This window comes from Ixodes scapularis, unplaced genomic scaffold (assembly GCF_016920785.2).
Source record: "Ixodes scapularis isolate PalLabHiFi unplaced genomic scaffold, ASM1692078v2 PGA_scaffold1__304_contigs__length_218370807, whole genome shotgun sequence".
NCBI classification, from domain to species: Eukaryota; Metazoa; Arthropoda; class Arachnida; order Ixodida; family Ixodidae; genus Ixodes; species Ixodes scapularis.
Window position 1 is genome coordinate 116300440 of NW_024609846.1, and position 23121 is coordinate 116323560.

Below are 23121 nucleotides of genomic sequence, written 5' to 3' on the forward strand. Positions count from 1 at the left end.
AATACTGAACAAAACTACTTTTATAAATAATTGAAACGGTTCGCGCCACTTACATTTTGTATTTCGACTAAAAGGAAGCTTTTAGCGGCTCTGACCAGCAGTAAGCCCAGGACCAAAGACGTCACATTTTGTGCGCTTTTGGTACCGCAGGTCGCCCTTGTCGGTGGAGGAAGTTTCTGCGTCGTCCTGTTAAAATATGACGCACTAATATTTAGTTACTCTCTCCGTGCCCGCTGGCTTGCCCGAACCCCAAGAGACGTGGAAACCGCAAAAAAGGTGGACGCTTAAATATGATTGCAGGGCCCCTTTAAGGATTTTTTACCGAAAGTAATATATAGGGGAGAGAAAATGGACCGGTAGGCTGGCTAGATACATGTTTTTCCAATGTCACTGCTTCTAGTTTCACTAAACATCCATTTTTTTGTCATTCTAGTTGTGTTAATGTTTTATTTATAATGGTAGTCATAACCCAAGTGACTAAAATTGTGACTTCTTTATGCTTTTTTATCAGTCTGATGAAAATCACACTTGCTATTGAAATTTTTTTTTTTTTTTTTTGCACAAATAACATGGAAGTTTTGCAACCTGCAATTATTGATGACACAATATAGCCTTGCTCTAACCCTAAGGCATTGAAATTCATTCTGGCCAAAAGATGCATATCCTTGCTGTATTTTTGCTACACAGGGTGAGTTTGCATTATTTCAGAAATTTCTTCAAACTTTCGAGTGGAAATGCTAAAAGTTTTACCGTGTTGGGGTTCAACATATTGTTACCCAGGGCGCCCTGGTTTTGAGAACAATTCTTGGCATTTTAGAAACATTAGTTTCACGGACCTTTTTGCTCACTGGATGTTAGTCGAGGCCCTTTTAACTTCGGATAGTTGTCTTGGAATATTTTGGTAAAGCTATTTTTATTTCGGTGCAATCTGAATTGTGTGGTAACAGTCTGTCATTCATTAGTTCAAGCATAACAAGGAAGTTTTTCATGGGAAAGAGAGGTTGTTTGAACTTCTATGACATCTTGACATATTTATTTTACCTGTAAATGTTTACTTCCAGAGACAGCTGTATGCCTGATTGCTAAAACATTGAGGTGGAAGTTTTTGGACAGCATTATTATTAAGTCAGCATTTTATGTTAGTTCCTCACAACGTCTATGAGAGTCTTCTTTAACCTTTGAACCATTTTTAGTTTCTGGAAATTTCTGATCCTCAATTGCTTAATTTTTGGTTTTATAATAATTTTGTTTTGCCTTCAAGATCACATTTCTAACCACCAAAAAATTAAAAGCACAATTTAAAAAAAAAAAAAAAGTCCAGTGCTGCCGTTTGTTGCCAGAGCCACGAACAGAGTCATGAGTGAGCCTGGTTCATCCAAAACGGTTGATTGCCGAAATGGAATTGACTTTTTGGAGTTGTAATTGAGGACAGCGGGGTTTGGGCCACCGGCATTTTACCACGAAGCGGCGGGTATGGGTGGTCCAGGAGCGTCAATATTTTTTAGTGCGCCATTTACAGACTGTCGCCGCAAAGCGGGCGTAAATGGGGGGGGGGGGGGCCCGGGTGGGTTAACACACGACCCAGTGATACACCCACCACCCACCATTGCCCTTTCAAAAAGCCCGACCCGCTTGAACCGGGAAAGCAGACGAGCTATACTCGTCCTGGACGGTTCGGCGATGGCTCCACATTGACGTGCTAGGCTCGTCCAAAACGTTTAAGGGGTTAATGAATTCAATAAAGGAACACTAGGACAGAGTTACCTGCTAGGCTTTGCTCCCAATATTCAATAACAAGCTGCGTGTGCTCCTCTTCATTCTTTTAAGGGAGTGGGGCAGTGTCTGATGTCGAGGATCTTTGAATGTCGGTTTAGAGGAAACTCTTTTTTTCTTCTTTTCATGTGTCGCCATTGGGGCTTTCTGCTGGCAGCGTTCTTTGTGAAGGCATGACGTAGTAAAGAAACAAGCAGAAGTGACTCAAGATGCCGCCGTCTTCGGGAGAGCTATGGGGCTTCACGCTCATGCCCAACACCATAGTCGTGGACTGTCTCATGCCCACGGGAATCATCATACCCCTGGACTGTGCCAGGGATGCTACGCTGGAAAGCATCAAAGGCAAGACGGTTTTTTTCACGACGGCATAATTTGCACGCGCACGAGTTCCAGCTAATCGAGACTACGATTTGGTCTTCAGAGTCTGAACCCCCAGGTTCAGATTCCCGAACCTCAGATTTGAAGTGTGAACGACTAAATCGGCGGACTCATAAATTTGTTAAATTGCGGGTCCTTCAATGCATCATATTTTTCAATGTATCAGTCACATATATCCGTTGTTGCTTTATAAACAATGGTATGACTTGCCATAAAATACCGCATAAGCGCCCACTTTGTTCAAGCGCCCACTATTAACATTTTCCAAAGTTTGGAATTCTGCAAATTATACGTTAACCGTCTGATTTGATCGGACAGGTGCCTATGTCTAGATTAACCCAGTTTTCAGTGAAAATGGGGCGGGCACTGTCCTCATATTTTACAGTATATGCATATCTTTTTATAATGATGAACTTCAACTGAAGCAAAACGTAGGCCATATTGACATTTACGACGAAGGAGGTACGGCAAAGCACCCGCCGATGGCGGGTGCTTCTGGCGATCCGACGATGATGCGAAGCGTGGCGGCACAGGTCCACAGCTGCGGACCTATGCAAAGAAGTGCGACCCATACAAAGATGTGACTTACTATATGTTAACTTTTTTGTGTAAACAGACATTTTTAGGGGGTGCGACTTAGGCAGTGGTGTGGCTTACGGACCGGGAAATACGATGGTTATTTTCTGGGATGTGTGAGCTCGTGTGAAATTAAGTTAGTTACGTTGCAAACTGTAAAGCATTTGTCGTGATTTTTTTTCTTTTGTTTTCAGATAACCTATGGGACATTGCCCAGAAGTACCCGCTGTTCAACAGGCTTGGGGATCCTTCGTCCTACATTTTCGTGTCCATCACACGTGACGCGGAGAAGGAAGAGTTCTACGACGAGTCTCGGAGGCTCTGCGATCTCCACCTCTTCCACCCTTTGCTGAAGATAGTTGAGCCCAAGGGAAACACAGAAGAGAAGAAGCTCAACTCTGAAATCAGTAAGACTCCCTGCTTGCTGGGTCTTCTTTCCGGGCTACAATCATTTATCGGGCTATGTGGTTTTATGGCACATTCAAGAGCAACATGCATTTCTGACGAGGTTACCCAGAAAGTGTTTAAAAAAAAAAAAGCCGTCCACTAACTCTTGGTATAGGCTAAAAATTGCTGTAAACTGATGAAATGTTTTTTTTTGTTTTTTTTTAAATAATTATACAGTTTAATACTGGGTGGTCCACACATACTGTCAAGACCGGTGTTTAACGGTAAAGCAGCCCTTAGGCAAAACACTGCCATTTGTCAGTACTAAGTGGCATGGGCATGTGACCATTTGTAGGACATGTCTACATGCACATAGTATTCTCTTTCAGGCAAAACCTTGTGGTATTTTCTCAGCTGAATTTAAATGTAAAGGCACCACTGTGGAGGCAACTTATGGACAGTTTAGTCTCAGAAGACAAAAGTTCAAGGTAGGACCCACCCAGAAACAACTCGTTTCACGTACCAAAATTCGTGCAAGTTCAGGCCTCCGCCAAAAATGGTGTTTGGTCGCAAACAAAACGAGGGGGGAAAGAAACATGGTGGCATTACCATGGCACAAAACTTTCGTCAAAGAAAACACCAAAAAATAAAATGTTAAAAAAAAAATATATTGAAAAACAAATATTTTTTCTTGACCTTTTTAAAACAATCTGTCACCACAAGAATACAATTTTATGAGAATGGTGGATGCGTGCATATTTTGTTTTCTTTCTTTTTTTAATGCGAAAGCATTCACTTTCCCATGGAGCAAGCCGACGTCACCAGGTTTGAAGCCGCGCCAAACGGTACCTTAAATCCTTTCTCCAAGTGATGCCAGCTCCCAGCTATGAAACCACGCGAAAAGCTTAGACAACAGCACCTAGTTTCTCCGATCCCAAAGGAGCGGAGTAAAGCTGATGGATTTCGGCTTCAGTCCCATTAACTGGTGCGCGTCGTAGTTTCAAGGAACAAGGCTCCCATTAGCCGCAGCGAATCAGTTTCAACGACTGCCACCCCATGGCACTGCGTGTTCATCAGTGCACTGGTAGCACGAAGTGTCCAAGGTCAGAGCAGCGAGGAGAGTGCTCGCTCTGCCGTCGACGCAAATACGCCGCAGACGAAATAAGGGACCGGAAGCATGACGTGCATGCTTTCGCATTCACAACTCATAAGAAGTGCTTAGGTGTACCTCGAGCCTTTTGTTACTAACTGTTGCCTCGGTCCCTGGTCAAGGACTGGCCGTCGGAGGCTGTGTGCACGAGTTCGACAACATGAAGGACACGGAGGTGATCGACTTCCGGCGGAACATCCTCGGGGTGTGCAAGGAGGCGGTGGACAAGAGGGACTCTGGGAGCGAGGAGTGCCGAGCCTCTTACGTCTACCCGCCCGAGATTGAGAGCTCACACGAGCTGCCCTCCAACCTAGAACGCAAGCTGGACAAAGGTGGGTGCCTACCACCCTCTTACCTTTTCATTGGGGCACCTGATTGTGTTAACTCTTTCCTGACCGTTGGAAAAAAATGCCTGCTATGTGGGACTTCTTGGTACATTAGTTTTCTAGGAAAACTATAAAGTTTATAATATGATGACATACATAAGAACAAAGCTATATGAACATACTTCTGAAGAATGCAAACGTCGAAGTGAAGACCCGAAATCTATTGCTGTATCTAATTTATCCAACGCAATTGCTTTCCTAAAATTGTTCTAAACCGGGTAAGGACATGGCTCTCAAAAGCACAAAAGAAAAAAAAAAGAAAGTGCCCCAAAATATTTGCTACATCCCGCAGAATACCGTGCATCTGCCCATACCACATTAAGTGCCCATACCCATATTTGTAAGATCTGAGAAAATATCCACAGTACATTTAGTATATGTAGAATTGACAGTCTTGGGTAGTAACGCGTTACTAGTAACGCGTTACTGTAATTTCGTTACTTTTTTGGTAACTTGTAACTGTAACGAGTTACTTTTTTAAAATGTAACTTGTAAATGTAGTTCTATTACTTTTTTCTGAGGTAATGATGAAAGTAACGACGTTACTTTGGTCGTTACTTTCCAGTTTTTTATGAATAATATATCACTGAACGAGTACAATTTAGCCATTTTTTGCGCTTTCCAAATTGTCTCTTCCGACATTTCGAGTGTCAAGTTATTTTTTGCACAGACTTGTGAATACGTTCTTTCTCGCCAGTCCCGACCCCAATATAGCCACGTGTAGGTTTGGTGAAAAAAAAATGTAGTTATCCTTAGCACGCGCTTGTACTTTGTGACTGAACACTTGCATCTTAGTGTCTTGAAGAACTATCTTTTTCGCAGTTTTTCTTTTTTTCTGCGCAAACGCTTTTTAATCGGGTGAATCAAACGTGAAACAATACACGCGGAGGGCACTGCGAATGTTTCATATTTTGATTAGCGCCGCCACTCCGCACTGCGCATTTTTCGTATTTTGATTTGCGCCATTAATCCGGTGTAGTGTCTACAGTCGAGGCAAAATTTACTGCTGTTTGCGCGGGGTTTGTTTCTGGCTTGCCGGGTACAAACTGAAATATGTCCAGGGACTCTATGAACCCAGCGCAACCGTCAACGAGCCAGCAATGTGCTAGTGCTACCAAGGATATGAATGTTGATAAGAACAAAGAAAAACTACCATGGCAGACGTACAGAGAGTATTTTGCTGACGTGGAGGAGGCTACTAACACCTTGACCGCAGAAAACGGCACTCTATTGCCTCACCGCCTACCCGGCAATCAAAAACCTTTTCCGGCGAAACAACACTGCAATCCCATCTAGCGCGTGAGACGAGCGCCTGTTCAACAAGGGCAGGGACGTGTTCGTTATCAAACAAGAGAAACCTTCAGAAACTAATTTCGGGAAGCAACTGCTGCTAACTTACAATACGAAGTAAAAAGAACACTTTTTTTAATTTTATGCAAATAAACTTGGTGAAAAGCGTTTTCTAGTTTTTCCTAATTTTTTTGTGTTATAGAAAAAGTAACTGAAAAGTAACGTCGTTACTTTTTAAAAGTAACTAACTGTAACGAGTTACTTTTTTGTTGCGGTAACTGTAACGGTAACTTCACTACTTTTTTCTGAAAGTAACTGTAACTGTAACGAATTACTTTTTAAAAGTAACTTACCCAAGACTGAGAATTGATGACCGGACAAGCGCGCCCATCCCCCATTTTTCATGATTATCTCAAAATTTTGAGTGGGTGCTTGCCCGGTATTTTATGGTATGTGGTGTTTTCCATTTTCACAACGAAAAGCTCTGCAAAAACTAGTGTTCTAGTTCAAAAGGATTCTGGGCTACCGAAAATCGAGTCAACCCTTCATGGCTAATATGCCACTGGGCTAAGCGGTTTGTTAATGTGCCGAAGCACAAGTAATCAAAACTGAAATACGACGATCTGGCTTCATCGTCGGACCCACTGCTGCTGTACGAGTTCGAAAAATCGAAGGATAATTTTCGAGAATAGCTGTACTTGTGAGTGCGCACCGGACCCATGGAGGCGGCCATGGCTGGGAACAACAAAAATGTGCTGTCGGTTTTGTGTTTGGCTCGAGAATTGCTGCCACATAGAAAGAGAGAGAAAAACAGGCCTTTGTGCCCATTGATCCTGGTGATCGATGCCCCAGAGCCCGTGATCAGTAAAAAAGGCAAAGGGATTGTGAGATAATCTTGGGTTCATCCTTTGCCAGGTCATAGTGGTACCTGTGTGGAAAAATGCAATGCACACGGCCAACAGACCGACTCACGGGGTCTGGGGAGTCCGGGGGGCGTCTCTTTAGTGGCCCTTCGCCTCCATCCAGGGCTGGTGATGGTGTGCGTGTGGGTGCTGTCGGACAGTGGGGAGAAGCAGAAGCACACCCTGGAAGTGGACAAGGACACCCGACCGGAGAACGTGATCAAGGAGGCGATCCTGAAGAAGCTCAAGTGTAGCCGCATGCCCAAGGAGGAACAGCTGGCCAAGGCCCAGGAGTACCAGAAGCATTACCTCCTCAAGGTGTGCGGGGTCAACCAGTACCTGCTCAAGACCTACCCACTCTGCCGCTACAAGGTGAGCACCCTTCGGCCATTCTCACTCGCTCGGTGCTGCAATTGAGGAATGGGACGGTTTTGCTTTCCTGACAACAACGGTGCTAGGGTTTGGAAGAGGCTGGGCCACGGTCCTCCTAAGAACATTTGCAGCTCCTTTAAAAAAAAAGCTTGGGCTTTGCTCGAGTATGGCCCTGGGATGGGTGAAAGGATCCGTGGTTAAATAGATCTCAGGTAAAATATGGAGAAGTGTTCCGTCATAGACACATACGCCGTACTGGCAGTAGAAAATTTAGCCACTTTGTGTGAGAATTTGTGACATTGCCCTAGACTGGCTGGATAAGTGGATGATGTCAGTTCAAGTATTTTATTAATTTCTTGACAAAAGGAAAACCTTCAGGTTAACTGCTGTAAATTCGTTTCATGGTTTTGTCATAAAAAATTGTGGCTTACAATACAAAAGTGATGGATGATGCTGAATGCACTCACTCCTAAATAGTAAGTGCACATCACGAGATTGTCTCATAATTACACAACCTAAGAAGTTGTATGACAGGAATGTTCACCGATGCTTATAAGAGGAGGTCAACGGCTTCGAGGCTTCTTACAGCCTTGCTATCACACTGTAAGGGAATGCACACCTCGCGACTCTGTCAGCACGAACGAGCCATTGCCGTGTTTTTGTGTTTTTCTCTCAGCGTTGAAGGACTGTCATCAAAACCACTAGTATAGAGGTGGAAAGCACTCAGTTGGGTTACTAACCTGAATGCTAAACTTTGATGCCTGCCACCATCCTTTCGAAGTGAAATGCAAAAAAGTGGTTGTAGTCGCGTTCACGCTAACGGTGTTGCACGCCCACCTCACCCCCCCCCCCCCCCCCCGCTCGTCGCCGTCCGACCCTCTTGCAGTACATTCGGACCTGCATAGCCAAGGGCGACATTCCCCAGCTGATGCTAATGCTGAAGGACGCAGTGTACAAGGCCATCCCTCCATCGCACTACATCACACCCTCCTACATGCGCCGCAACCCGTCCACCTCCTCCACCCAGTCCACCATGCCCCTCTTTCGGGTGGACGAGGTGTTCCGGGTCAAGATCCTCGGCGCTTCTTACGTCAACGTCAAGGACGTCGACAAGGTGAGGCCCCAGCCATTTTTGAACCAGCTACAGTTCCTTGAAAGCGAAAAGAAACATGGGCAAGCTGTTGAACGAACCCTATACTGACAAACCCGAGACCGGGAACAAATAAAAGAATGGATATAACTCGCACACCCCTTCAAAAATGCAGCTACCAATCTTATTTCACGTCATCGGATTTGTACCTTCATCCATCCTCCCCCGAAGGTTGCCAAACCTCCTCACAAAAAGATAACAAGGAACACAAGGAACGGACATCCAACTGCCCTGGGGTGATCATAAATCACAAGCATGACCAACAAAGAAATGGACCCTCACTAAACTGACCTTTCACTGAACCCCATTAGTCATCCCCAGAAAACGTTTTCATTTATCTATCCAATGATAAAGATTACTGACTAACAAAATTTCCAATGCTAGAAATCGGTACCATAAAGTCCCGTAAGGGCAGCCTCCCCCGAGAGATCGCCCATCCCGTTTTTCTGGCAAAATATCTATAACATAAAAATTTCGAAACATCTGCCAGCCCCATTCCTCTTGGCCATCACGCGGATGTCTAACGGGAATTGCATCAATCGCAAGATCTGCATTAGCGGTACATTTGACAAGGGAGTTAGTAGCGGGTTCAGATTTTTTTGTCAGCGATTTGCACGTTCAATCTCGTTCATGTGACACATGAATTCACCCTGCATGTTTATTGTATCGTGAAATGCGAGTCTGCGGCATCCACGATCTGCGGGATTCGTTCCCATGACATGCGAGTTCGTAGCGGGTTCCCGCTTTTCTTGTCTGCGATCTGTGGATGCAATATCGATTCCTGTGACATACGAGTTGTCCCCTCATATTTATTGCACCGTAAAACATAATGAGAAAAGAGTCAAAGTACAGGCTAGCTGGTGGAAGTCAACCATTTCGTCGTTTACCCTGAGACTGGGTTTTTTTTTGAAGAGCAGAAGACCTGCTGTTTTTTCTGTCACTTCTGCTCTTCAAAAAAAACCCCAGTCTCAGGGTAAACGACGAAATGGTAAAACATAAGTCTGCTACATCCATGATTTGCGGTACTGGTTCCCATGACATGCGAGTTCGCGGCGGGTTCCCACATTTCCTTCGCACTGTGTAAAGCGAATCTGCTGCGTCTGCAATCCGCGATATCTTTTACCGTGACACAGGAGTTTGTAGTGAATTTCCGCATGTTTATTTCATTGTGAAACACAAATTTGCTGTGTCTGCGATCGATGGTATGAGTTCCGTTTTGTGTGGCTTGTAGCGAATGGCCCAATGTTCTATCACTTTTTTTTTTTATAAAGTTTTGCTGTTTCATCCCCAAAATTCCATGTCTTTCACCATTTATCTCCTCATTTTGGGTGAGTGTCCTTACGAGATTTTATGGTAGCTATGTTGTAAGACGGTGTGTGATTGTCTATTTTTGATCATTTGTTTCCAGTCTTGGCTTTATCATTGCCGTGTATGATTCTTTGCACTCAGTTGTGCTCGCAGTTTGGTCTAATTTCAAAGTTTCTCAATACATGGCTTACAGTGATGCCACATTAGTGACCATTTTGGGGTGGCTTTGCTGCATAGTGCGTTTCCTCTTTAGCATACGTGTCGCAACACTACATTTTTTTTTTCTCGGCAAGAATAAGTAGGAATGACCACCAGCACGATACGATGACGTCATGTGCAAGCCATGTATAGGGGCAATGAACTCACCTCTGTTACGTCACGGCGCGGTGGTGGCGCGTCGGGCGCACTTCCGGTCTGGGGCTGTGGGCAGAAGTCCCCATGCCAGACGTGTATTCTTGCGTTGTATTGAAAGAAGCCTGACAAAAACTTGCCTTCTCGTCAAAACGCCGCGACTGGGACTGTACCAAAAGAGTCGAGAAAGGTTTGAAGGTCAGTTTTCATGTGCTCGGTTCGTCCGAGAACGTGGACATGTGCCGTGAAAATGGAAAACCAGTTGCCGTCGGACCACAATTGCTTGGGCGGGAAGCAGTTTGGGTGGCATTGATGGATGCTTGTTGTCATCAGATTTATTTGTTTTGTTCCATCATGAAAGCGGGAATACCGCCAAGTTATAATGACCACCTGCGGACTACATTCAGTGCGTCTTCAAGATCGAACGGCCGCCTGATCGTTCAAACTGTCGTCTGCTGTTTTAGACAACACCGGCCCATAGACCAAATGTTGGCCCAGTACTTGCGATAAGAAGTGAGTGCAGGCCTCAAAAGACTTCAGTTTGAAGATTGGTAAGCAGGCTTGATGTAAACAGTGGATACAAGGCGATGTTGATCATTGTTACCAGTGACCATCACCGACTTGTTATGCCTCATTCACCTGGTCCGATTCTGCTTGCGATTTTCAGCATCGACGTCGATCATCTCAGCTATGGTTCACGCTGTTGTAACCCGAGCGACGTCGTGACTGAAAATTGCGGGCGAAATCTCATCATGCGAATGATGGCTTTAGCGTACATTCTGTGGCGTCCACGCGGAATGAATCGCTGCATGTCACATTATTCACGCGAATTTTTGTGGTGTAACGAGCCTCGGTAATTTCGCTGAGGCCGCTCAAGTACTCAGACATTGTCAGGAAGACATAGAATCAACAATTCGAACGCGAAAAAGGGTAGGGGGACTTATGCCGACGCCGACAACATCGCATTTTAATGGTATGTGTATGGGCGATGGCGAACTTCTTGCCCACACTCTATCGCACATGCGCGGCACCGGTGGCGTCCGCTAGGGGCACTCCGGTTTGTTTGTAAACACGAGTTGGTGTATAGGGGTCCGGTCTTTCCTTTAAGTCCAAACTTGCCTGTTTCAGTTGCTCCCTACTAGCGTTCCAGCACATTAAGCATGTCAGAGTAGTGTTTTAGTGTTTCGAGTGTTGGCTCAAATAGTTAAGTATTGTTCCGTTTTTCTTTTTTTTAGTTTTATGGTCAAATTATATAATGTCTAGAATTTTAGTTTTTAGTCAAAGTTTCTATCTTTTCTTTCCCTCCACTGCCCTGTCCCCCCAAGCTTCCTAAGGTAACCATTCTTAAATATTGGCCTTAGGAGGCTCTGGATTCAATTAGTGGTCTGTGTAGTCTAAGTTAATTTCTAAATCTATGCAATGCCCCATTAAAGGGATATTACAACGAAATTTCGGCGCTCATTTTTTGGTCTATATGTGTTCAAAAGAGCAGTATCACATGGAACATACCAATATCTTGTTAAAAAAGTCTCGAAAAGGAATTTTAAAATGAATTAAACGATTAGCGAAGAGCACCTGGTGGATGTCGCTGACGCCTCGTTTGTAATGCTCGTCTAGGAACCTTGACAGCTAGTGACGGAGGTTGTCTCGTCTCCGGCCACGACGAGAGAAGGGGGGAAGGAGGAACTCCCCTCTTTTCGAGAATCCCTTTTGTGTGTCGTAGAAGTTGCTATTGTCCCCCTAGAAGATTATAGAAGATTAACCCGTCACTCAAAATTCGTACAAAAAAGCAGCCGCTACGGTGGCTGGAACGACTAGGCCATCCTCTCGACGTCAGCCTCGCCGTAGCTTTGCTCGTCTCGAGACGACCTACGTCACGATCGCGTTGGATGTCACGTGCTCTAAGTTGGGCCTTCTCCGAGCGCTTGCCAGAGTGGGCCGTTTATAACGAAAAATACAGCCACCAGGATCAAAATACAAACGTGCGATTGTCATTTACGGATATTGTGGATCATATTCAACCTATTTTTGAACACGACGGGAATTTTTCAAATTTCGTTGAAGTATCCCTTTAAGGTTGAATTAACTTCCGAGATTGAAAAGGCACTATTTCGACCCAATGGTTGAGGTCGGAGGTTGGAAAGCGGTTTATTTTGTTTAACGATATGGCAGGTCCAGGGGAGGAGGTCCAAACATGAGAGGTACATAATAAAAAAAAAATAATATTTTTATACACTTCTATAGAAAAATAAAAAGAGCATGATATATTACGTGGCTCAGCCAACGCAAAACAACAACAGAATAACCCTAGTAAGAAAAAAAAAGCCCAAAACCATATTGTACGCAGAAGCGCAGAAATTGCGGACACATCCGAAAATAATTGATAATGGCCGGGTTGAGCAAAAGTAAACTAGTTGACTCAATTATCGGCATCGCACATGCATAGAAAATCGTAGAAGGAAAGTTTACGTGCGTGACACACTAGAAGAGTCCAGATAACAAATCTGAAAGATACTTTTTGGCATGGAAAATACACTGCAGGAACGTTTCGTCATTCCAAAAAGCTGTGGGAGTAATCCATTCCATTCACAATTCTTGAAGAACACAGGATCGATTCCCACACTTGCAACTGCTTACGACGTTTAGGTTAGGTTAGGTTAGGCTTAAAACCTCTTATAATCTCTTGTTGCGAAAGAACAAACACAATGGTGCTGTCTGTTGGGTAGCTGTGGAACACTTGACATTTCCGTATATTTTGTTTTTTTTTTTGCTCATCTTGTCTTTATTGACTCGAAAAACCTCTGACAAGGTTATGGGTTATCATTTCACATAGGTAGCTAGTGCATACATTTGATCTCGCTAATTCCGCAGAACCTTAGCTCTGGTAAAATGCAGTTCCAGAGTCGCCTCATCTCTCGTCGTAGGAGATCACAAAAACTCAGTCGTAGCAAATGCAAGTGCAGAAAGGAGCTTAAAGGGATGCTGAGCCGAAATTTGGAGCTCACAAAACAAGGCTGGAGTGATAGGCTCATACAGCGATATCTCTAACAGATGGCCGTATTTTTGGAACAGAAGTGTGCAATTGAACACGGCCGACAAGGCCGACGAGACGTGTGACGTCACGATTTTCATTCCCTCTCCCCTTCGCTTCGTCCTCTTGAGCAGGTGAACCGAAGCGAGGAGGAAAGTAGCGAGGCCGCTTCCCTTCGTTCTCAACTGCCTCCGGGCACTGCGGGGTAATCGCAAATAAAACAAACAAATTGTGACGTCGCATTCGTCGCTTAATCGCGCCCTTCTTTTCCAAAAAATATGGCCATCCGTTTGAGATATTTATGCATGAGTGACGTTTTGGAGTTCGTAGTGTCCCGTTCAATGCTCCTGTGGCTTTGTTTTGCGAAATCCAAATTTCAGTTCAGCATCCCTTTCAAGGGCCGACGAGCAGCTGGAAACAAGGGAGCTCTTTCTCAATTCCTCCTTTCCATTCGAGAAGGAGGAAGACTTTTTTCTGCGAGGAGTAGCTCAGAGACCTGCTCCCGTGGAGAGAGGAGGAGAGAAGAGTGCCAGTTTTCCCAACAGAAGACACTTCTGTGGGTTGGCCTTTAAAGGGCAACTCCAGCCAAAACTCAAAAGGAAATAAATTTGGTATCGCTTTAGTTACACAAAATACAACCCCAGCCAAATTATTACGTCAAGGGGACGCCGCACTCTCAACTAATGCCAATAATAAAAATGCGACCCGCTACGAGCCATTGCTCCTTGGCGGGCCGCCAGCGGGTTACCGATCGCTAGAACAACGTAGGGCCGTGACGTTATGGTCGTTCTCTTTATTTCCCCTGGTTCGGACGGGCGTACCGTTTGCGCTGTCGAGCAGTGTTAAGTGCACTTCTTTGAGCCGCTACCGTCGCTACTTTGGCTGGTGATTGGCGTGTTTAGCCGTTGCTTTTATCTGTAGCCTGTGTAGCTTTGGTATAGCCTTTAGTTTATTTGCTTGTGAGGACTCCAAGGCTCGTTTAGTGAGCAACTCGGTGTGCACTCGCACGCATCGGGGGTCAGAAGGATAGGCCTAGCTGCAGTCATGGGAACATTACTGCTCAAATGTAACAGTGTTACAGTTACTCGGGTAAAAAAGTAACCTTGTCACAGTTACAGTTACAAAATTTAAAGAGTAACTTGTTACAGTTACAGTTACTTCACTAAAGCATTGTGTTACTTTGTCATTACTTTACAAAGAAACATGAGAAAACATTAAAAAGGAATGTTCCTTTATATGCCTTTAAAGTAGCATAGATTTCTTATAAGACATTGTGTTGTTCACGGTTGTGAATCTGATTATTTTGAGAAACTAAGATTTTCTTAATAATCAATATTAAAGCGACACTGACACCCCCCAAAAAATTCTTTTCATTTTTTGCCAGGCGCTTGATTATGGTGTCAGAGGACTACCCAATTAACATTTTGCAACAAAGCAGCGTATTTTTTTAATAAAGCCAAAAGACGCAGCTGCTCGAAACCGAAACCGAAACCCGACGGAAGTCGGAGAAGTGGAGAGAAGAGAGTTAGTGGCGGAAGTCATGTGGCTGCACCCGACCGTGCGGTTTTTTTTTTCCTCCTCTCCGTAGCAGACGACACGACATGCGGCATACGGGAACTGTTCGCCGTGCGATTCTTTTGCAGTTATGTTTGTTCCGCTCGTTGTTCTATACTCCAGGATGAGTTGTTTTGTACATTGAGGAGTTGGAGATGAGTAGTGAGTGCCCGTGGTGAATTTCCATGATCGGCTCCGAGAAGAATAGACCCAAAATGTTGCGTGAAGAGCTGGCTCACATGTCCTGCGTCCGAAAAAAAAAGGGGGCATTGTGCGACAGAGTTTCCGAAAGATCAACGGGATCGGGACCAATGGCTGGCTGCAATTCCTTTAGAACATATACAGGCACTTCGGAAAGCGGACGCTACCTGATTTATATGCTCCTCGCATTTCGTGGAAAGTGATTACATTGAGTTCGCAGGTGTCAAAAAGGAAATCCCATACCATTTAATTCAGCGAAGTGTCGTCCACAGCATTTGTTTGTTTCTTCAGTAATAATTGTAAAAAAAAAAAAAAAAAGATATGTAAACATTGACAAATGTTTGAAAAAAAAAAAAAAAAAGGTTTCACGGGGGATCGAACCCGGTCCTACCGCGTGTTAAGCGGACGTCTTTCCCACTGAGCTACTGGGGCATCGTTTGATTGGTGGATCTCTTTTTTTAGTAATATTTCAGCCGGTAAACTGTAAGTTGTAAAGTTTGCTGCTGATTTTCCTCTAGCAAAAGCACTCCAGGGTCGAAGTCGGGAAGCACCACGCATTGGCGACATTCACACCTAGTAAAGAAATCATACGCGTGCATATTGAACTTGAAGTAGACACGTCGTGCTTGACGTTTGCGCAAGCGATGTCTTCAGCCACGAGAAGGGGGCGACGGCTCGGCGACGTCTTCGTGCAAATCGGCTTGGTGGTCGGGCGTGTCGTACGGGATGAATACCAATTCTTTTGATCAGTCTCAAATTTTTCTTTTAAAGGTAGACCGAATTCACCGGTACCGCGAACGACAGTTCTGTATTAGAGGTCCCACGACCGTCGTCCGCTGCCATCGCCGTCCCCGCAAGTCCCACGATACGCGAAATGACGAACGCACAGAATGCTTCCGGTTGTCTGTGGAACTTTTTTTTTTTTCAATCAACGTGTTTGCAGCTTTTTAGAAGCCACAAAAAATGGGTTTCATATTTTTTTCTATTTTTAATATTGAGTTTGTGCCTTCAGTGACCCACGACTTTGATTAAATTTGGTGGTTGCATCGGTACCTTAGAAAACGGCCCGTGACCGCGGAAAAGAGAGTGAGCGAGACTCGAACCGGCCAGTTCTTGATCGGCGGATTTCGGGCGGAAAGAAACCGAATTTCGAGCCGCAAATTGTGTTCTAGGTAGTTGAGCTCTCATATGTTACATACAACTAAAAACCTCGGCGAGCATAAATACCCTGTCAGTGTCCCTTTAACATGTTTGGTTCTTCCTATTTTGATTTTTGCCATGAATAGCTCCTTGAACAAGACCATAATTTTAGGGCAATATCCGAGTAAATCCACTATATGATAAAAAAATTTAGAGTCTCTTCTTTGGCAAATTACAGGCAACTAGTTTTTTTCAAATTTTTAGCATACCAGATACCTGGTCGATGAAGAACTTAAAAAAAACTAAGCGCGACCACCATAAAGCATACACAATTCACAACAGCAGGTGTCCAGATATCGTATACTGTAAAACCCTTAATGTTCGCGAGCCCTCAATTTTCGCGAATTTCACGAATTGAAGAATTCGCGAAATTTAAGGGCGCGCGAAAATTTCGGTTTTTAAGATTTTCAATGCAGGTGTCTGGAATTCGCAAAATTTAGTGGTCGCGATTATGTCATCTGTGACCAATTCGCGAAAATAAAGGGTTTTACAGTATATCCAATCATGGTGCCAGTCTACAATCACCCAATTCTAATTTTGAATTTCTTTGATGAGGCGAAATCGGACTGAAGCAATAAAAATCGTGCAAATGTGAAGTCAAGAATAATATGTCATCCCTTGCAATCAGCTTTGTAGATGTTTTCTTACGCCACTCCTATCAACTTGTTGGTCGAATCGTTTTCTACTGCGCACGCACAATCTTTCATGGAACACTTGGAGAGCAATAATGCGGCAACATCCACCGACAAAATAAGCACTAATCGAGGTACAAACGACCACTGCGTGTAGAATGCCAAACAGCTGTTGCGATATTTTCTCCGACACTTTCTAACCAGATCAAGCACGCTTGTGCTCTTCCATCTCATCACCTGAAGTAGAAGAAACCACCCGGAAAGCCCACGACGTGAATATTTATAAATAAACTGATGCCAAATGCCCCTGGTCCCGGCTAAGGGCGATCTTTCAATTTCAAGAAAACACACAAACAAACAGAACGATAGAGACGTTTCGAGCGAATACTCTTTTTTCAAGTGACGGGACCTGATCAAGGGACAAGATCTGGGTGACAGGAGGCGAGACCAATAATTGGGTTGTAAAAAAAAAAAAAAAAAAAAAAGAAGGAATGGAGAGAAAGTGGACCTGGGGTCAACACCCCGCAAGAGTGCATCTGGGAGTTGGACGATTCAAAGGAGAGGGGAAGGAAACTATGGAAACTATGCTTAGCGGCAAGAAGACTAAGTTCGGAAAATCGGTTGTACCGTAAGCCTGCGGGCGTTTGGGGCGAGAATTGCCAAAAACCTGTCCTCTGCCAAAAACACTTGCTCCCTCCATTGGACGAAGAAAAGCAAAACGCTTTATAGATGCCACGCTTTGTTACATCCCTGTGCGCTGTGGGCGATGTATGACTTGTATGGGCACAAACGTCCCCATCCTCCCAGTTGGCGGTACCAGCTTGGCCAAGCAGGGTCACCCAAAATTTAGTTTCTTTATATTATTATTTTTTGCCCTCCTGCCCAGACGTTTCCTGCAGCGGTTTTTGCTGTGCCCTTCCCATACCAGGACTTGGGGCTCTTAGAAGTTGCGAAACGATTTGGCTGTGTTTTCAATCTTTTTGCAGATAAATCTGAGAAGTAACTGTAACGACGTTACTTTATATTGTTACTTCCAAAAGTAGTAACTCTGTTACAGTTAGAAGATCTTTTCACTAAGCAGTAACAAGTTACAGTTAAAAGTTACTGAAAAATGGACGCATCTCCACGTGGTGAATGATGTTGATTGGGGAGAGGCTCTGGTGGTGCTGATGAAACTGATTTTATTGTTCATAGGTGCTGATGGTGCTGATTGTTTTTTATTGCTCATAGGTAGTGCTGAGTTCCGGGTTGCGTTTCAACTTCATTATTACTGCTTTATGGTCGGTGAAATGCAGAGCCACTGGTTCTTCTAGCGGATCAGCTTGGATCCGTTAGAAGTCATGGGAACGCATCTCCACCACTTAAGTCAACGAACGGTCCATGTCAGAAAGAGAATGTGTGGTATGGATCGTTGTTATATACGCAGTTAAGTATTTGACCGCAGTGCCCTCTTGTCTATAAACGTTAAGCCAATGCATGCAAAGTTTAACGCGATTATGTACGCATTTAACTGCAGCGCCCTCTCCTGTATAGACGTTGAGCGGCTACATCTGACGGAGTGTAGCGTAGTGGTTAAGACGTCTGCCTCGTAAGCAAGTGGTCCCGAGTTCGAACCCCCGTGCGGGCGTATGTTTTTTTTTTGTGGGCCGATCTCGGAGGCGGTGCAATCGATGAGAGCACGGACGCCGGACAAACAAGGCTAGACCCTAAGGAGCTTCGCCCCTAAAAGTAACTAGTTACCAGTAACACGGTACTAGTAACTACTGCCGAGGAAGGGCTAGCGCAACAGAGATAGGTGCCGCTTGGACTGCATACTCGTTGCACAGAAACAAGGCGGGGACGGTAACGACCATGACGTCACGTCTGCCTAGCGACTGATTTCCAGTGTTGCCGTCGCCTCGAGCGGCTAGTTTCGGTTTTGTTTACCGCGCTCCAAACAAAACTTTGAGGCGTCGATACCTTTAGAAATACTCACAATACCGAGAAAAAAATGGCACCGTGTAATTTAAGGACGCTGACTGCGCTAAAAACAGTTATAATCCCAAAATCAAAACTATGAACCGGAGTTGTCCTTTAACGGAACTTTGTCTTCCTCGTTGCCCAGATCTACGTCCGCACAGGCATCTACCATGGGACGGAGTCCCTGTGTCCCTTTCGGGACACCCAGCACGTGGCCCACTCAAACCCCAAGTGGGACGAACAGCTGGAGTTTGACATGTACATTCCGGACATCCCCCGCTCGGCTCGGCTCTGCGTGTCCATCTGCGCGGTCTCCCAGCGCAAGAAGAGGGAGGTGAGCCCCATCTTCCGTTTTCTCTCCCTTACAATTTTGCGCCTGATACGTTTCACGGTATCTACGGTTGTGTCTCGTTGATGCAATCACCTCCGTCTCCCCCCCCCCCCCTGAAATCGTCCGTAATAAGACGAGAACGCTCGTAATTACCCAGTTTGTCCCGAACATTTCGGCTATACAAGTGGGGTTACAAGCTTCGCGTTAATGGGACTAGACTGTTCGTGCAACATCTTCAGCACCAACATCCTCGCTTCATCGGCGCATCGTTTAGCGAGGCCGGAGCTGCGGCCATTTTCATTTATACTGTCTGCCCTTTTCGAGCTAATGTTAATCTTCACTTTGAGCACGATGCCCCGAATGCGTCTCCGACTGACTTGCTTATTGCGTCCTTGTTTGTGGTCCCTCGATTTCCGTCCGGCCACGTTTTTCCACTTGCATCTCGTCATTGCGTGCTGCGACTCGGACTGCAACGCGGCGGCGGTGATGAGCACAGCAGATGCTCGATTTACTGTAGGTTTCTCCCCGGCACGACTCTTCACGGAAAGCGCGGCAGCCTGGAGTTCGGACTTGCGATGGTGGCGGCACTTGCTCTCGCCGCTCTTTTTTGCGGGAACTTTTGCTGCCGACTGCCGGGATCGTGACATCGGACGGCACGATGCACCAGCTCCCTTCGACGTAATTCGTTGCCACTCTGGGACCACTTGTGGTGCATGGGCAGTGTGGGATGCTGAACACCGGCCAAAGACGCTTTCCAGGCACCATACTTCGAGGTTTTGCCATACGTCGTGAGAAAATGACACTGCACTACACTTCTTTCCACCATATGACGGACTGCGGCGGACGGTATAAGTAGGGTCGTGCGAATATTTGAAACGTTTCGAATATTGAAGTTCGAATTGAATGGGGCTGTTCGGCAACTTGAAGCATTTCCAAAGTATTTAAATGTTTGAAATTCTGCAAAACAAACATTAATTTGGACTAAAAAAAGAAAAGAAAAAGAAAAGGAAGCAGTATGCAGTACCTACTTGAGATAAGTTCACCAATGAAGGCTGGAATGCAGGTAGCAATAAAAATAGAAGCAACGAGTCTACTCTGTTGAACCTATCACAGATCGCATTTGTAATAGCTGACACCAAGGTATCTGTACAAATTAATCGCAGCACTTTTTTCCCTCAAACAATTTGCGTCTTTTGTGGCCATGATTCGTGTTCATTATTTGGGATCTTGATCTCAATTAACTATTATGGACGATTCACATCATGGATGATTTTTCTGGGCAATTGAAGTGTTCATATTAATAAGACACAACTGTATTTAAATAAGAGTTATTGCATAGGTGAGCTGGCGAACGACATTGTCGTGGTTTGTCCTTTTTTTTTTTGTTCTCTAGTCTCGGGAGTTTTTTTACCATGACCGTATTGACGGCCGCAAAGTACTATTCGCTTTGCTTCGGGATTATTCACTTCGAAATTCTTCGTACAAAAAAACTATTTACCTAGTTGCGAGCCATCACAGCCGATCCAGCGCTGTGAATGTGTCGCGTGACTGTGCACCCCACGCGTCGCCAAGATTCTCCCGAAGGTCGCTTTACGCTCCCGCGGCACTGGACTGGCTCCGACGGCTCGGGGCGTCCTCTGCGATTCGTCGTAAGGTTAAACGAAGTGTAGAACGCGCGAGGGTGTCTCCCTTGGAAACATTGCAGGAGCGCTGTGCCATAGCGTGGGGCAACATCAGCTTGTTCGACTACAAGAGCGTGCTGCTGAGCGGACGCATGAACCTGCACCTGTGGCCCGTGCCGAAGGGCATGGACGAGCTGCTCAACCCCCTTGGCATCACGGGCTCCAACCCCAACCGGGAGGCCCCCTGCCTGGTTATCGAGTTTGACCGCTTCCCGGGACAGGTCACGTTCCCCACCATGGAGCAGATCGAGGAGTACGCCACCTTCATCGCCCAGATAAAGCCCTCGGGGGACGAGGTACTTTCCATTTGCGGAGATTGTTTTTGTACATCTCTTCCAGACTGTAGTCTGCAGGGGCAAAGTTTGGCCAGATATGAAAGGTTTTTCATACGTAGTCCACACCTGGTGCATAGTTCATACATAAAAATATTTGTATACATAGCACACCTTGAAAAATGCTTGCTCTGTTAGTGCACAAAGGAGCTTGCATCCTACACAAATCACCGTTAAGACAACTTGTCATTCACAACGTCCTTCATGTCTCGTCAGAATCAACTTCGTCGAAAGGCAAATCCTCATATAATTTGTGCCTGTAAAGAGTTCACACAACATAAAATTTAAACTTTTAAACATGTACATAGTCTGTGAGCTAGAATCTGGAAAATAGAGTAAATTTTTTTTATTTCTAGTTCCAGAAATTCTATTCATTTAGAGTACCTCTAGGATATACCAAACAGACCGGTAGTTCTTTTTTAATGCAAAAGCATTAACTGTTTCATGGAGCGAGCTGACATCATCAGCAAAACGGCACCTTAATGAAACCACGCACAAAGCTAGCCAACGGCACCTTTTATACTTCGGTCCCATTGGCTGGCGCGCGTCGATGAGGCTCCCATTGGCCGCTGCGCGTCAGTTTGTGTGGTGTCATCCTGACTGTGTTATCACACTGTTGTGTTATCGCTGATCACCGCGTTTGCTCGCCTCTTATCGGTTGTACGGCGCGTGGCAATATATACAGCGCATGGAATAAACTAGTGCCACTGAATAAGCTACGCTTCAGAGTAACGACACTTGGCCATATTGTGGCTTAAAATCATAATTGCAAGTTATCTGGAGCTTTATCTGAAATCACAGGAAACACTTTTACGTCCTGCACAAATATTTCAACAGTTAGCGACAAAGCAAAGCAATATTACATGAGCTTCCTAATACCGAATCTAATGCTGAGAAGACGCACTTTTGAATCAAGACTATCGGCAGTTGCGTCTGCTCTGCACAAGCACCAAAATGGCGGCGCCCACAACAGTGTCGGGGAACGGGGTGTCGATACTCTTAGCGCAGCTAATTTAGTGGCTCTAGAATAAACCAAGGGGTTCGTTCTGCTGGGAACTATGTTGCTGTCTGTTCCTTCCTCGTGCCGCAAGGCACACGACAGCTTGAACAATCGCTCACCCGATGGCGCTGCGTGTCCGCGAGGCAGCGGCTCCACCGTTTCAGGCCCAAGGTCAGCGCGTTGTACGCCGCAGATTAAAGAAGGGAGCAAAGAGCGGCGTGCGTGCTTTCTCATTCACAACTCATAAGAAATGCTTAGGTGTATTTTGTGGACCTTCTATTCTTTTACGGTGCTTTTCTTTTACTTTTGTAGCGTAAGCTACACTGGTTGAGGTTGAGCAGTTTCGCGTGGCTCCTGGAGAGTTGTGCTGCGCATGCGCGAAGAGCAGTGACGTCACACGTGTTAGTCCCCGATGCACGCGCTGCGCGTATGCACCCGCTTGAGATCATCGCTTGCGCTGTCCAGTTCTGTGCAGCACCTTGGTTGCTTGATACATAACCGCACGGCGCACTGCTTAACTCATTGAATCCCGAAGTAGTCAGATAATGCATATACCGTGCGTGTGTGTCATTGAAGCAGCAGTAAGCATGATAATCAAGCTAATCCTAGACAACCAGGAAGGCTAAAAATAACCAGCTGAACCTAAGCTTACGCTACGTATATCCTGGCATAGCCGAGCTAAGCCACTGCAATTTTTTTTTACGAGGTGTGAGCTCGCTTAGAGGCGTTTGAGTGGACGGCTTGTGCACCCGCTCTTGCAGGACCCCAGTTCCTGGTCGGAGAACGACAAAGAGCTGGTGCAGGAGATCATCAGACGGGACCCCCTCTCCGAGATCTCGGAACAGGAGAAGATGCTGCTGTGGAAGATGCGCTACTACTGCTGCAGCGTGCCAGACTCACTCCCCAAGCTCCTAGACGCCCACAAGTGGAACAGCCGCGATCACGTTGCACAGGCAAGGAATTTCGTTTTTCTCTTCTCTAGGGGATTTTCCGTCTGATGCCTTTTCTTTGTTTCTTTATTTTCTATTTTAGTGAGAGTCAGTCGAGCTACCCTCCCAAAAGGATTCCTTTTCCTCGTGGCACCCCCCTACCTCTTTCTCGAGATGGCACAGCACTTGTGCGTTTCTCCTGTGCAAGCTACTCTTCGTTTTTTGTTCTTTTTTCTCCAAAAGTTTA

General features: G+C 45.4%; 1 protein-coding gene across 2 annotated transcripts in view; it reads left to right on the top strand.

The window, feature by feature from the left end:
• LOC8042151 (phosphatidylinositol 4,5-bisphosphate 3-kinase catalytic subunit alpha isoform) overlaps positions 1-23121 on the top strand; it is a 70958-nt gene that overhangs the window by 10265 nt on the left and 37572 nt on the right. For both annotated transcript variants that reach the window (XM_029985614.4, XM_042290893.1), the window contains 8 exons: positions 1931-2115; positions 2922-3134; positions 4387-4596; positions 6967-7214; positions 8101-8328; positions 18746-18934; positions 20637-20909; positions 22707-22898. In XM_029985614.4, the coding sequence (XP_029841474.1) occupies positions 1983-2115; positions 2922-3134; positions 4387-4596; positions 6967-7214; positions 8101-8328; positions 18746-18934; positions 20637-20909; positions 22707-22898 (1686 nt within the window). In that variant the 5' untranslated portion in view covers positions 1931-1982. The remainder of the gene's footprint in view (positions 1-1930; positions 2116-2921; positions 3135-4386; positions 4597-6966; positions 7215-8100; positions 8329-18745; positions 18935-20636; positions 20910-22706; positions 22899-23121) is intronic.